Source organism: Salminus brasiliensis, chromosome 1 (genome assembly GCF_030463535.1).
Source record: "Salminus brasiliensis chromosome 1, fSalBra1.hap2, whole genome shotgun sequence".
NCBI classification, from domain to species: domain Eukaryota; kingdom Metazoa; phylum Chordata; class Actinopteri; order Characiformes; family Bryconidae; genus Salminus; species Salminus brasiliensis.
Genome location: NC_132878.1, coordinates 95,146,071 through 95,162,624, shown reverse-complemented (window position 1 = coordinate 95,162,624; position 16,554 = coordinate 95,146,071). Strand labels below are relative to the sequence as shown.

Sequence of the window (16,554 nt, the reverse complement as noted above, 5' to 3'; positions counted from 1 at the left end):
TACAGATCAGATAAATTAAAGGGTAGCAGAGGGGTGTCTATTAGATTAAGTGACCAATTTTCTGAGAGGAAAGTAAGACTAGAGAGAGCTGTATTAAGAAAACAGAAGCCTGTCTTCCATCTCGAGCTTGGTACATCATTTCTGTATGTAACTGCCTGTGCTGTCACAGTGCCTCAGAAATCATGGATCGTCCTTGATGTCCAGGGAGCCAGCTGATTAACAATTTATCACTGGAAGAAATGCCAACTGGCTAGAAACCAGCCAACCAACTTAGACTATCGACAACAGAACTGTTCCCTTAAGCATGGCAAGGCACTATATTTTCCATGTGTTTGTTTTTCCATGACCTGCACTACATGGACAAAAGTACGGTGACACCTGTTCATTCATTGTTTTTGTAAATGAAGGGTATTTACATTAAATAATAAAAAATGTTGGGGTTGGTGTCTACTGTCCAGGGAACAAGGCTTTCTACTAGATATTGGAGAGTGTTAGTGACTCCAAATCTCAGAAGTATTGGATAGAGCACCAGCCATTTTGGAAAATACAGTTCCACTGTTTCACAGCTCAATGCTAGGGGGCTTTATACCCTTCTAGCCAACATCTGGCATTAGGTATAGTGCCAATAGGTACATGTTTATCTGCTCCAGAGAGTCCTATTCTATTGGCAATATCGTTCTCAAGGGACAAGACAAGCTCTGTATGTGCAATTACACATCTGTGTCAGCAATGGGTGCAACTTAAAGTAGATGAATGTGTTCATTAGAAGGGATGTCCCCAGACATTGACCTATAGTGTAGCAACGCAGCAAACAGTTCATTTACTTCATCCAGGAGATTAAGACTTAATGCTTTGTGGTGAGTGTACAAAGATATGATCACCGTAAACACAGTATGTAAGAAGTAAGAAAATATCATTTACAGGGAGTATATTTATGTACATACCACTAGGGTCATCTGGTCATATGGTACTTTAGTTATTATTCAAATGTTTATTCCTAGATACTGCAAGTGAATGATGCAGAATAGTACAAGGTGACTAGAGCTCCTTCAGCTTGGCACAGGCTTTTAGCCCATCAGCTTGACCACAAAGGTTATTTTCTGTTCTTCTTTTGTTCAGAAATGTCCAGATTGTCACATTACCCACAAGGCCAACAGAGAACCTTTTTCTTATCTTGTACTAGCAAGCAAAAGAAGAAAATCATTGTTATACAGTGGATGTTCCATTTACGTGCCTCGAATCTGTTACCCGAGAAAATCTCTGGACAGTTTGTGACCTTGGAAAAAACTACTTGGCACAGGGCTAGATCGGATGAGCTAGCCAAGATGGACCTCCCTAAGGGAGACCAAAATGCCTCTAAGGACAGTCACTATTGACACAGTGATGAAACACTGTCCCAGCAGAAAATGAAGAGGACTGAGTTATTGTAAATGTTTTTATTAACACAAGTACAGCTATAATTACTGCTTTTTTGGACAACTGAAGCACTGGAGATGCTAGATACACGCTTACAGAATATGAAGGACCATCAATGGCTTGTTTTTGTTCAGTTAAGTCCATTTTAATTGTTTGCCATCTCTAAATAACTTTAATCAGCAACAATAATTAGTTGATTACTAATCTAGTGACAGACCTACAATTTATGTCTAAAAGATAGTGTACCCCCCTTCTAATGAATGCTTTTAGCTACTTTAAAATTGCACCCACTGCAGACACAGATATGCAAATATACACAAATACCACCTGTTTAATAATGTTTACAAAAACAAACAAACAAACAACAACCCACAGCGATTCATTTTCAGAGACTCCCATGGTCAATCTGAGCCTAAAACACAGGCCTGAAATGTTACAAGTCTCACTAAATTGAAGCTACACTAACACTTAGTCATTGGTCACTCAATATAGAGGCCTAATCAGAGGGATTACGGAATCTCCCTTTCAGCCCGTCGCCCTAATCAGGGTCACCATCTAAACAGCTTAAAGTGAGCTAGAAGTTGGAAGAGATAAGATACTAAGCAGCTTGAGAGGCTGCCGTAAACACAACATTAAGCTACACAGCAGCAGTCCTTGTCTCTAGGTGACAACAGGGCTGGTCACACTCAAAAACATATGTGGTCACTGAGGAAGTCTTGACTAACCATAGTATAACACTATAACACTAACCATGTTGCAACAATACAGGAACAAAGTGAAAAATACAGGCCTTACTGCACAGAGCTCTGCAAACGCTGATTTTTACTCAGGTTCACAAGTATTGGGACATCTTCTCATTCACTGTTTCCACTGAAATCACAGGTATAAAAAAAAAAGTGTATTCTGCTTTTTTGGAGTAACGGTCCCTACTGTCCATAGAAGCAGGCTTTCTACTAGATTTTGGAGGAGCATTGAGCGACAAAAGCATTAGCGAGGTTAGGATGTCGGAAGATCACCACCCCACCTCATCATCTCCAACTTACTCCAAAAGAATTAGACGCATCACCATCCATCATTCCAGAGAACACAGTTCAATTGTTCCACAGCTCAATGCTAAGGGGGCTTTGTAACCCTCCTGCCCATGCCTGGCATTAGGTGTAGTGCCAATAGATTGATGTTTATCTGACCCATAAAGTCCTATTCGATTGGCAATACTTCTTTACAGGACCTTATTCCTGTATTTACTTTCTTGATCCGCCCCAGACAGGTCTTGACCAATAAGCGGAGAGAGTGTTCTCACGTGGTTTGTTGTGGGACAGTGGCGGCTCAGTGGTTAGAGCTATTGACGACAGGGTTGTGGGTTTGATACCAGAGCTTGGTAAGCTGCCACTGTCAAGCATGACCCTCTCCTCTGGTGAATATGGTGGTCTTGTCTTGTTGTGACACATTTTGGTGCACTTGGATTGGCCAAGTGAAAACAAACCAAACTAACCATAGGTTAAAAAACGCCCCAAGATACAGTTTGTTGGCCTTCTTGGGCACTGCTTTTCAAAGCAAATGTTTTAAGCAGGGAGGGGGGACAAAACCAAAACCTGGCACTCATACTGTTTGCAGAGCAAGAGAAACACGTCTCTGATAAACCACCGTCTCCTTATCAGCACCCATTAGCGGTGGGCAGGCCTTAAGTAAACAGCTCTGTTGTTGGCCACAAATATAGGACGTTACTACTGGAACAGCAGAGACAGACTGTTTAAAGCACAGCTTAGTCCTCAATTGCGAAGGATATCTGAAAATTGTTAGAGACACCATAATCAAAATACACCACTTTTTTCTTGCAAATTGAAGACACATCGAATCACAGTCGGGGGGGGGCTTATATCTAGCTTATATCTAGAATCATCAAATAAACCAAGTCATTATCCTATTATGGTATTTTGAGTTGATGAAATGCATATCAAGATCAGTTCTACGCAGTTCAACTCTTTGCAGTCATGCAGCTCCTCTATTATTAGCAGAAAGCTATCAAGGGATTATTATATTTCCCATATGTAGATCATATTTCCCCCATTATCAAGCTGGCATTATTTCTGAAACACTAGCAGATAGCCCAGGGTTTCAATTCAGCCATTATCTCAAAGTCAGACAAAAGTTTGAGACATAAACTGCGCCTACTTTATCTGTAAGCCACAAGCAAGGTGCACTACATAACAAGCATTTATGAATAATGTATATACACTGAAACATTCATGCTTAACTCTTGCTGCGGTTACATTAAGCTTTGACACACCAAAGGTGGCTCAAGTGCTGACCTTCGTTTGGCATAACGTCTTTCATGAAAAGGGTGGGGCCTCAATTCTTATCGGGATAAATCAAGTCATAAAGCGTGAATTAATTAAGCTGAAAGGGGGGGGGGTAATCAATTTAACGACTAGCACTGTGCCTTATCAGAAGGTCAAATGGTTGCAGTGTCGGGGAAGGGAGTGGACTGAAATGAATTCTACACTCAAGACACGTTAATCAACAACACAGCCCCGAGGAACTGGACTAGTGGAAATAGTGACAAAACAGCCAATCAGACTGGGTCATACATGGGACCAGGTAATGAGTTCAACACAAGTACTACTTGTCGTCATCAGACTGAACATGCAAAAGTATATACTGTCTGATCAAAACCTTATGTAGGTTTACAGGAGAAGGAAAATCCCTTCTTGACTCTCAACGGAAGTCAATGTAATAGGATTTTATTTCTGGTTATTTTAAGCATTTCTATTGGTCCATTTACCAAGACAATTGACAAAGTAAAGTCTCTATTTGTTATAAACGCCTTGGGGAAAGCATGTAAATCAAGCTTTGAGACACAAGACAGCTTTGTGCTATGCGAGAGCAGAAATGTTTGCAATACAAACAGAGTGAATGACGGCTGCAGGAGAAATGTATAAGGTTGGTCACGTTGCTGCTACCCGGAGTCACCCCAAGTTGAACAGTATTCTGAAGCTGCCAAACTTGGCAAACAATGAGTGAGTGAATCACAGCCTTTTGAAGTCAGCCATAGCTGTAGCAGTTCATGGAAATGATGCCTTGTATATTCATAGCGCCTTCACAATAGAGCTTCTCTGTGACGTGTCTGCCCAGCAATCACATGACTTGGACTATGGATTAATCCCATATTATGGTTTTGTTAAAAATAAATAAATAAAAAGATGGAAAGCACACTTTTAGCCGATAAGCCTCAATTTTATGGCATTATAGACAACAATGTATAATGCACAAAAAGTATCGGGATACCCGCTCTTTCATGGTTACTTGTTTCTAAAATCAGGGGTACTAAAAATAAATAAATAAATAAAAATAATCAAATAAAAAAAAGTTTATCCTGATCTTGTAGAAGTAACTGTCTATACTGTCCAGGGAAGGTTTTCTACTAGATGTTGGAGCTTTGCTGTATAGATGCGATTGCAGTAACAGCCTATTGGCAATATTTCTCTATGGGGATTAGACAAGCTGTGTGTGTGTGTGTGTCTGCATTTGGACATCTGTGTCAACAATGGGTACAACTTAAAGAAGCTAAATGCATTTATTACAAATCCACAAACATTTGGACATAAAGTACATTTTGAGTAAACTCAAAACCAGTCTTTTGAGGGAAGGTGTGCAGAACATTAAAGGTCTTCTAAACTGCTCTATAACAAGTAAAATAATAGTACATTTTTTGTCCAAGTCAAATGTCCATGAGTAAATTAAGACCAGCTGCTGTAAAATGCATCAATTTTCAGGGAAGCATATCTGCTCCTGGAATCAGACCATCCGTTCAGGGGAAAGGAAGTCAAGGTTTTTTTTCCCAATTTACTTTGTTTTATTTATAACGCCCATGTTCAACCCGCTTAAACATAACACTTGCTCTTCAACAACTCTTCAACAACTGACAGACATGGTCATGGTATACCATTTGTCATGATAGTCCCTCTCTAGTATGATTCACAGAAATACACAACCTGTGTGGGCTAAAGGCAAAAAAATGATCTTACAAGAGAGCAAAGAAGAGCAGCCGACAGCTTTGGGCCTCAAATTTGTAGTATGAGGCAGGACACCAGTTGATCTGATCTGCTGCAGCAGATAAAGCTCTTCATATATGCTGCATGGGTCACAGGAGGAGGGTTTATGATCTTGAGCTACTGCTCATCATTTACACTCCATGCATCTGTTTCTCCCTCATTAGCTCCTCTATTTTGATCGTTCTCAGCAGATAAGACTGATATTAGATCAGTGTATGCTTGTGATCTGCATTACATCTTAATGAAAAGATAATTTCACATTTAAGAAAGTGAGAAACACTAAATCTGGTCAATGAAACTTACCCAGGACAAACTAATGCACTGAAGCAATTTACCATAATAACAATAATCTTGAATAATCGTCATACAGCAATACTGAGGTTGTTACAGCAATAAATAAACCTTATCCAGGATATAATCCTTGAATATTCCTTATATAAACATCATTAACCAGACTGTGGCTTCTAAATCAGATGGGTGCACCGCTTTGGGAGCTTTCCTAACCCATACGGACGTCTCTGGCACAGCACCAATCAGGAGATTTATTTGGTGCAGAAGACTGCCAAAGCTCCTGGGACAACAGTGAGTCAGAGATGGCCTGCCAACTGCAAGAGAGGAGCTGGGAGAGGGCAAGAAGGAGAACTTCAGACACTGGAGGATGTGGAATAATGAGTATGGGCAGAAAGAGCTGCCACCTCAGGTCCTGTCAGGTTCAGAAGCAGCCTTTTAAACCGTGCTTTATCAGCTCTAGCATATCAACTCATCAAGCAGCTAAAATTATTACAGGTTTGTCAATTTAATATTTGTAACCAAGCAGTCTACCAAATACTGTAAGAAGTGAATCGGTAATGCACTAAAAAGGCCATTTTAACTAAAGAACGACAAACCATCTACAGGTACCTTATAGCACGGTTCCTCCAATATGATAATGTACAGGAATGCATATCCCCAACTAACCAATGCTGCACCCCTGAAAAGCTCATCACCATTATGTCTCATGCAGCTATACAATGCAGCATCTCTTCAAAACTCCTGATGGAAAACCCCCTGCTGCACGTCTGACTAACCCGTACGCAACATTTCATCACACGGATGATGAAACAGCTGTTTGTGAAACTGATCAACCATGCAACTGCCTTATAATCCACTGTACACCTTCAACTGTTAAACAAGTTTATTAGGGCGGTCGCACCCTGCCACCTCAAGGCAACGGCAGTTTCGCTAGACAGGTTTCCAAAGTCCCAAATAACGCCTAAACTAAATCTAACGAGGACTGAGAAGAGTGAACCAACAAGGCAAACACAGCAATTCAGTCCTGGAGGAGTCTTAACACTCTCGCCAAGCAAAGGAAAGGGTCAGGAAAGTCAGCCATGCTTCAACACCTAAGGTGACACTCCACACCAACACAGGTCATCAAGACAAAGGAGCATGGAAACGACAAGGGGTCAGGAGAGCATCAGTGATTCACTCCATAACTCATTCATTTTCGTACACAGTGATCTGACCAGGGCATGACCACATTGGAGTCGAAATACTGAGTCATTTCTGAGAACCTGAACATTACCATATACTTAACTATCTCTAAATCTAATGGGCTGAAGCTCACCTCAACGCTGCACCATCACAGCTACATTTACGGCATTTCCAGAGCGACTTACAAGGTCACTCGTATTACAGCGATGGGCCAATGTAGTGTTAGGAGTCTTGCCCAAGGACTCTTATTGGTGTAGCACAGCACCCAGACCAGGAATCGAACCCCAGCCTCCCAACCAAGGACTCTTATTGATGTAGCGCAGACACTCTTATCCAGAGCGCTTTACAAGGTCACTCGTATTACAACGGTGGGCCAATGTAGTGTTAGGAGTCTTGCCCAAGGACTCTTATTGGTGTAGCACAGCACCCAGTCACCCAGACCGGGAATCGAACCCCAGCCTCCCACATGGTGTGGTAGTAGCTCAGTGGCAGGTAGTGGTAGTGGTAGTGGTGTTGGTGTTCTCTGTTGCGCCACACCAACCCCTAAAAGCATACCACACACCCTGGGATTTGAACTTACAACCTTCAGATCACAACACCAGTGCCTTAACCCACCAGGCCACACAGGGCTAAGCTACAGGGGGGTGGACAGCACTGGGAATGGGTCATCAGATGATCAGTGAGGCTCCTAAACTCAGCTTAAGACTCAAACACAACAATAAAAGCTTACAAGATGGGTACTTAGAGCAGGAGATACACCACGCTATGCAGAACAGGTGATATCAGGAGCCACTGCACTCACCTAGTTTCATCAGGGAAGCCAGCAGCACCCACAGGAAAATCTCGAAAGGTGTCTTGACGTGCTCGTAGTCAAACGCCAGCACCGGGAAGGACTTCTTGGTATAGTTGCCCGAATCAGACACCTTGTGTCCTCCAGCTTCACCAGGGCAGGAGCTTTGGGGCTTTGACTGGGAACCGTCCGCTCCAAGGGGCAGCAAACAGCAGCCCAGCACCGCCACGGACACCACCACCACCGACACGGACACCATCCCCGCCCCGGGAACAGGGAGAGCACGGCGGCGACACGACATGCTGGAGCACGGTCAGAAACCCCCACCTCCGCGTAGCAAGTCAAAGATAAAGCTAGCTAGGATAGCTACAACCACAATAACGTCACTCCAGCCATCATCTTCATCACCATCATCATCATCATCGTCATCTTCTTCCTCCTCCTCCTCTTTCGGGTCACCTTATAGGTTCGTAGCCGGCCACGAACAGCTGGACGGACGGAGCTGTCGCCTTCTAGCTACTTCCTAGCCTCGTCACGCGACGCAAATTAGGCAGCTTAGCTTAGCCTAGCTTAGCTAGCTAGCTAGCTTCCAGGCTAATTTAGAGACGGCACACGCCCTACGTCAGGTAGGGTAGCTAGCTATGTTAGCCAGCGTTAGCTAGCTATCCTAGCTAGCTGCGGGGGATAAGGGAGCCCAACATTTTAGCTAGCTAGCTAGCTTAGCCTACATCAACTTTCCCTCACAGAAAACTCCGCCAGCTATCTAACTAGCTACGAAATTCGCCGACCTCAGGGTCATATCTGACGATAGCAAGGAATAAAACGAGAATTGAATCAATATAGATAGCTAGAAAGTTAAGGAAGGTGCAAGAGGTTTTTTTCCCAGCCCTGAGGGGCGGGTGTGTCGCTGCTCGACGCCAAGAAGGTGCCTCCTCAAGCCGGTACACGGCCGCGAATATGCCTTGCGGCCCCTCGTTCACTTGTGCGTGTATTCGGAATGAAGCCCGTTAAGAAGCGTTTTTAACGGTTTTAACGGAAAAAACGGTCAATTATTATTATTATTTAAAAAAAGAAAAGATTTGAACTTGAACGTTCGACTCTCCGCCGTTTTTGCACGGTAACGTAGAATCGGACCGAACGTTCGCGGCGCTCGAGCGCTGGATTTGAATTTACCGCGATTTGCAGCGCGTGCCGTCCCGCGCACTTAGAAATGAAACAAGAAAATAATAATAATAATAAAAATAATTAATTACGTTTAGTTTTTTTGTTTTTTTTTAACGTCACAACTGCCCTCCGCGTCTTAGCCGGCTAATTAATTAATTCACGGAGCTCCTCGTGAAGCTCTCCGGGGACGGTGAGCAGCAGTGCGGTCGCGAGTTAGCTAGCTACCGTTCCTTGCCCGTGCTGCAGTGTGTGATGCGGGTTAAATACAAGCTCGAAAACACACCCTTTTGGAAAGCTTTGGAAGCGGGAGGAGAGAGCGTGAGTAAGGGGACGACTGGAGCTATGAGGGGAGTCCCGTCCCGTCTCGTTACGGTCCCCTCCCCTCCTCTCTCCGTAGAGCTGTGTATTTTGACCCCAGAGCGCCATCCCGTGGCAAGGAGGGTCTCAATGACCTTGCATTGAATGGAGCAATTCAAAGGACATCTTTAGGCCCAAATCTCCAGTTTCTGAATTGAGGGTGGGTGCAAGGGGGTGCCATCCCCCTTATAAAACTGCCACCTCCTTTCCAGCACCCTTGAATTGCACTACTGTTTGTTATGTCGTAGTATTAAAGGGGCGATATGGAAAACTGTCCTCACTTTTATTATTTATATTTTTTTTGAAGGGAAAGAGCTTATTATGAATTGTCCCTTTTGGAAATTCCAGCTCAAGACCAAGTCTTTGCTGGTAACTGGTTTCAAAAGGTCTAAGCTGGTCCGAAGTGGTCAAGGCGGTGGAAAAGCTGGTCATCCAGGTGGAAAACATATAGACCCTATACTGGTAAGCTGTTGTTGACCAGCATAGAGTATGCTTGTTATCTAAGTTGAACAACTTGACAATGCTGCTTGACCAGTTTGTTCGAGCTGATCATACTGGTCATTTTTGGCATGCTAGTCATGTTGGTCAACCAGCAAAACATGCCCTATACTGGTCAAGATCTTAGCTGGTCAACCATCTTAACCAACTTGGCCATCTTGAGCTGGTCAGGCTGTTTTTTTCCCCAGCACTGTTCACTTCTCGGTCCATACAGAGCACTTAGGGTATTACTTGTTGTTGTTTTTGTTTTTGTGATGTCATAACAAACAACACATTTGCATATTTTTTAAGGATACAGCAGCCTAGCCCCACCCATTCATACAGAAGACATGTGCCATATAAATGGATTTGAAAATATTTATTGAAATAAATATTGCATTGTTTAAAAATTACAGCCATTTGTACACAGTTCCTCCATTTTCACAGGCTCAAAAGTAATTGGACAATTGACTGACATGCAGTTTTATGACTTTCACTGCCTGTTTCCTCATTATTTCATGAGAAAGCCTAGTATTCCTAGTATTCCTAGTATTCCTAGTGCTGAATTTGCATCTTCTGCTACATAATATGCCGTCCAAAGAGGTGTTGATGCAGGTGAAGAAGGCCATCATTAGTTTTTCTGAAAGTGCAGGGGTGCCCATATTTTTGGCCATGACTGTAATAGGCCTGCTACATGTCCCGGGAGCACTGTAGGTGGTGGACCGTTCTAAGCATGGCGTGGTAGAGACGTGGTAGTGTGGGTGGCACTGGTACGAGTTTATCCAGGGTTGTTTTGTTGTTGTTATGCATACAGGGCCGAGCATGTACATAGGGGCTGTGGTGGCTCAGCGGTTAGAGCTCTGGGCTATTGATGACAGGGTTGTGGGGTCGATACCTGGGCCCAGCAAACTGCTACTGTTGGGCCCTTGAGCAAGGCCCTTTACCCTCTGGGCCCTTTACCCTGTGTGTGTTCACTTGCCAAGGCCAAGACCTCTCAACTTCCTGTTAGTGATCATGATTGGCTACAGCTGGTATCTTTTGTGTACCCATATAAAAAGGGGTTGTTTGACAGCACTTATTGGATTGACCAATGCACAGTGCAACAGGAAAGTCCAAGGAGCTCAGAGCAGATCTGAGAAAGTGATAAATGCTTTATTTGAATGGAGCCATTTCTAAACAACTGCAGATCACAAGATCATCAGTTCAAACAGTCGTACCTGAGTTAAATCAATGGGGAGATGGAGCCAGGTTGTCAAGATCTGGAAGATCTGGAAGAAGAACTGTCATCCTCAGATGATGGGAAACTGGTTTGGATGGTCAGGAACAACCGAAGAACCATCAAGCCACAGGCCTGCCATGGACGGGAAGCTGCTGGTACTAAAGTTTGCAGCTGAACCACGTGGCCAAAGAAAAGCCTTCTGGAGCAAAGGTTTGTGGTAAGATAGGACAAAAATGATTAGTCCTAATTGGGGCACATCAGCTGTCAAGCATGGTGGTGGTAGCACCATGCTCTGGGGCTGTTTTGCAGCCAGTGGAACTGGTACACTGCTCAAAGTGGATGGAATAGTGAAGAAGGAGGACTACCTCGGAATTCCTCAGCATAACCTCAAACATTCAGCTGGACGGTTGAAGGTTGGACAGAACTGGGTGTTCCAACATGTCAGAGACCCCAAACACACATCATAGAAGATGGGTGTGGATGCATAAAGCAGGCTAACATTAAGCTCTTGGAAAGGCCTTTCCCAAAGTCCTGACCTCAACTCTATATGTGGACTGTTTTGAAATGCCTGGCCAATGTCAGGAAACCAACATATCTAATTAAGCTCTACGAGGAGTGGTCAAATATCCCACCAGAATTCTACCAGAAACTTGTTGATGGCTACCAAAAGCATCTGGTTAAGGTACAACTTGCTAAGGGGCATTTAGTCAAATATTAGATGTGCTGTATGTATATTTTTGACCATGTGCTGATTTCAGAACCTCATCCCCAATGTACCTAAGTTCAGCCATGTATCTCCTCTGCTGTGTTCTCTCTTCACTGGCTTCCTGTAGATTCAAACCCCTGACTCTGGTCTACAAAAGCCAAGACTGGACCAGCCAGCCCCTCTGTACTTGATGGCGATGTTCAAAAGCCGATCTGCACCAAGAGCCCTTCCAGCTTCAAGTACGGCTCGGCTCGACCCGCCATCCTTTAAGATCCACGGAAGACGAGCGTCCAGACTTTTTACTGTCCTGCACCGAAGTGGTGGAACGAGCTTCCCAAAGAAGTCGCTCACTGTCTTCAAACCCAGACTGAAGACCCTTCTCTTCCAAGACATTTACATCTACACTGAAGGCGTTTAGCAAATGTTCTTCTCCAGAGCGACTTACAGCAGAGCTTCACTGTCACTCAGAAAATCCCCTTATCTAGTTTATAAAGACTAGAATCCATCTTAGACTCTACTAAATACAGAAGTCAGTCTGGAGACACAGTCCTCCACACACTCTACACTCTGCACACTGAGTCCTCTCAGAAGAGGAGGAGGGTCTTCAGTCTGGGTTTGAGGACAGCGAGCGTTGGACTCTGCTGTTCGGACACTCAGGGGAAGTTCGTTCCACCACTTCGGTGCAGGACAGAAAAAAGTCTGGACGCTCGTCTTTCGTGGATCTTAAAGGATGGCGGGTCGAGCCGAGCCGGACTTGAAGCTGGAAGGGCTCTTGGTGCAGATCGGCTTTTGACCATCGCCATCAAGTACGGAGGAGCTGGCTGTTCCAGTCTTGGCTTTGTAGACCAGAGTCAGGGGTTTGAATCTGATGACCTGGGCAGCAGCTACAGGAAGCCAGTGAAGAGGAGGAGATGAACATGGCTGAATTTAGAACTCCAGACCGACTTCTGGATTTAGTAGAGTCTAAGATTAGAGGTATATTAGGATTCTAGCCGATATAAGTAAGGTATAAAGTAGGTCGCTCTGGAGAGCATCTGCTAAACGCCTTTAATGCAGATGTAATGTAAATTACGGAGGTGTTGTAACTCATTCCGCCCCAGAAAAAGAGAAATCATCGAAAGTCCCTCCACTGCATTTCGTTCCCCTTCACTTTAAGCTCAAGGCCACTGACAGGAGCAGATCGAAAACTGCAATGCAGCTTGGATCCCAGCCATGGCTGTGCGTTCGAACCTCCTATCTACTATCTGATGTGATCCGGAGCTATTTTAGGAAAGTGAGAGCTCTGACAGGACTGCTGTTTCATGCAAGCCGTCTGCTGACTGATATCATCATACTACTACACCCGGAGAGAATCATCCCTTCTAGAGAGGCAGACAGGCGCGTCAGCATGCATGAGATTTATGGGTGAGTTCGTGTGAGGGGCGTCGGCCTGTTCTTACACTCCTGACTGCACTGTGTTTGGTCATTCGTGATGACACGGTCCTCCGCCAAGCACATAGGTCACTCTTGTTTAACGAAACCTCAGGGAAGGGACGGGGGGGTTGGGCACAACTGCTCGTTCAGTAAAGCCAGGAGGATGGTCTGTTTGTGCATGAAAGGCTGAATCGTTGGTGCAGATTTAGAATCGGACTGTTATGCAGGGCTAGAAGTGGCTCTTTGCCTCACCACAAACACCATTCTGTGCCAGAGTGTGTGACAGTATGGCTGACCGAGTCAAACCATTTGTCATAATGCATACACATAGTAATGCCGTAAGTTCACTGCGAAGGATGAGGTGTTCCAAAAGGGTCACCACCATGTTTAACATCAGTCATCATTCACAGGAATCATGAGGCCTCTGTCACTGAGATCTTCCAAAGAATGAGATCTTGAGAAAAGTCCAAAACGGAAAGTCCAGGTGTCCCCGTTCTGCGTTTTACATCCCAAGGGTTCTTAAATGGAGCCAATGGTCTTATGTAGAACCATGACAACTCAGACCACCATCTAGATGCTTAAACTGTTCTTTTACCTGGTTAAATTGGTGGAAATATCTTCCATATATGTTTCTATAGACACTAAATTGACAAAAGTATTGGGACACCTGCTCGTTCATCTTTTCTTCCTTAATTAACGTTATTCAGCCCGAAAAAACACTGTGCCAACTGTTAAGCATGGTGGTGGTAGCATCATGGGACTGCCACATGGTCTTATGTAGAACCATGACAACTCAGGCCACCATCTAGATTTAACCAGTTCCTCTACCTAGTTAAATCGGTGGAAATGTCTTCCATAGATGTTTCTATAGACACTAAATTGACAAAAGTATTGGGACACCTGCTCATTCATCTTTTCTTCCTTAATTAATGTTATTCAGGACCAAGAACACTATGTCAGCTGTTAAGCATGGTGATGGTAGCATCATGCTCTGGGGCTGGAACTGCTACATTGCAGAAAGTGGATGTGTTGGGACAAAAGTATTCATTGTTTTTTACTGTCCAAGGAAGGCTTTCTACTACATTTTTACCTCATCATCATCAACTCCCCAACTCATCCCAAAAGTACTGGATGTAGCTTCACCATCATTCCAGAGGTCACAGTTCTTCCACTGCTCCACAGCTCCTCAATACTGCGGCTGGGGGGCTTTATACCCCTCTACTAGCCCACGCCTGGCATTAGGCAGCATGGTGCCAATAGGTTAATGATTTTTATCTGCTCCAGAGAGTCCTATTCTATTGGCAACTTCTGTGTCTGCAATGGGTCCAACTCAAAGAAGCTGAATGCATTCATTAGAAGGGGTGTCCACAAACATTACATTAGCATCACGCTAACCAAAATCTCTCATTCATGTGTTTCACCTGGACGTTTTGTGGGAAGCAGTCCTCATTTCTGAAGCGTTTTAAGTGCAAGAGCACATTTTAAGATGGAATATAGCAGGAATGTCAACATGGTCTAAAATGGGAGTGGCCTTCAAGCAAGAATGCTAACCAGCATGACTATCTGTTTGAAGCAGGTACTGCGTGAAGGACGGTGCATGCCATAAATGACCAAAGTTATTTTCCTAACATAGCATTACTGTAAGTACTCAGCGCTGACATTATATGTTTTCCAGGGCCTGGCACAACCTAAAGCACTCAGAGAGTCAGTTTGATATAGAGGGGAAGGCCAGGCAAAGCATTTGTAATTATAATTACAGCTGACCTCAACATCGACCCATTAACCTCTGTACGAACGCTTTACTTTTCTACCTCCTTCCTCTCTGTAATTTCAGTGGGCCATGCTGCTGCTCCTCTGTTGTGGGAGCTCCCTCAGAGCCATGCTAAAAAAAGCCTCGGCGAGATCTCCAAATTGCATCAAACGCTCAGAGAAAATAAAAGGACATACGCTGATGTGGCCGGAGAGTGTAGGCCGAATTTAGCCAGGCTGGAGTTAAAGGCATTCCTGGTTTATTCCAACGGCTTTGTGATTGCAGATACGTCAGGGGACCGAGAGCAAGTGAACCCAGAGATCCCTGAGCGGAATGCAGGAAAACATCCAGTCCTGTGTTACTAATGCTATTGTTCTTTAAGGCAGCTGGATGCAGAGACCAGAAGAATAGCCATAACATTAACACCGATTAAAACCGATCATGCCTAATATTGAGTAGCTCCCCACTTGTGACACCACAACAGTTCTGAACATTCGAGGCATTCGGGCTCCACAAGAGCTCTATCTGTTTGCCGATCTGCACCGAGAGCCCTTCCAGCTTCAAGTACGGCTCGGCTCGACCCGCCATCCTTTAAGATCCACGGAAGATGAGCGTCCAGGCTTTTTTCTGTCCTGCACCGAAGTGGTGGAACGAACTTCCCCTGAGTGTCCGAACAGCAGAGTCCAACGCTCGCTGTCTTCAAACCCAGACTGAAGACCCTCCTCTTCTGAGAGTACTCAGACGAAGAGAAGAGCATTATGGTCTCCATATTGACTTGTGTTTAGTAGAGTCTAAACTTAGAGGAGCTTCAAATTTTAGTCTATTCAGACTAGCTAAGGTTTTTCTTCAGTAAACAATGAAGCACTTTTGTAGGTCGCTCTGGTGAAGAGCATGTGCTAAATGCCTTAAATGTAGCTCTGAAGGTGTCCTGCTGTAGTCTCTGGCTAATGGTAAAAACGGCAGATCCTTTGAGTCCTGGAAGTTGTGAGGTGGGACCTTCATGGATTGCATGGATTGGAGGTTTGTCACTGGTTCACCTTTTGGTAGGCCCTGACCTCTGCATACCAGAAATCAAAACCTCACACAACCTGCCTGATGTTTTGGAGATGTTCTGACCCAGTTGTCTGGATATCACAGCTCGGTCTTTGTGTCTCAGTGTCTCGGATCCAGATCAAGAGCTGGTAGCAGATCATCAATGTTATTCAATTCGCATGTCAGTGGTACTAATGTTATGGCTGATCGGTGTAGCTAACATCTACTAGAAGGTCACAGAAGTCAGTAAGATTGCTAAATCATCTCACACTCGCCTCAAACAGTGTGTAGTTGTTTAGTAATAGACTTGCTTATGTGATGTCAGGCACTGTGACACACTGTTATCTATAAAAATGGACAAAGATGTGATACACCGCTAAACAGTAGCATTAGCCACCCTAAAGCCTTAATTTCGTGTCCATTTCTGTAGATAACAGTACCTCATATGGTGTGTTTGAGGACTTGAAGGCCTGTCATGTACATGAATAGCCTTTTTCAGGACATGTCCATGTGTGGCCCGTAAAAGTAGCCCAACTGGGAACCAGAAAGTTTTCTCCACGGGTTCCATGTTGGGCCCACACATGGATGCCCTCCAGGGTCAGTGATGGAACCAGGAGTGGTTAAACATGGGGCCCATGTGAGATTAAGGTGGGCTGTAACCAATGGGGCCTATTTGGGAAGCCCCACTGGGACCCAGTAACAACA

The 16,554-nt window shown here is 44.4% G+C and overlaps 1 protein-coding gene across 1 annotated transcript in view; it reads right to left on the bottom strand.

The window, feature by feature from the left end:
• Nucleotides 1-9,211, bottom strand: part of slc9a1a (solute carrier family 9 member A1a) — a 51,308-nt gene extending 42,097 nt beyond the window's left edge. Inside the window, exon 1 of the mRNA XM_072692471.1 lies at nt 7,744-9,211. Coding sequence (XP_072548572.1) covers nt 7,744-8,032 — 289 coding nt within the window. The 5' untranslated portion in view covers nt 8,033-9,211. The remainder of the gene's footprint in view (nt 1-7,743) is intronic.
• Nucleotides 9,212-16,554: the final 7,343 nt, after the last annotated feature.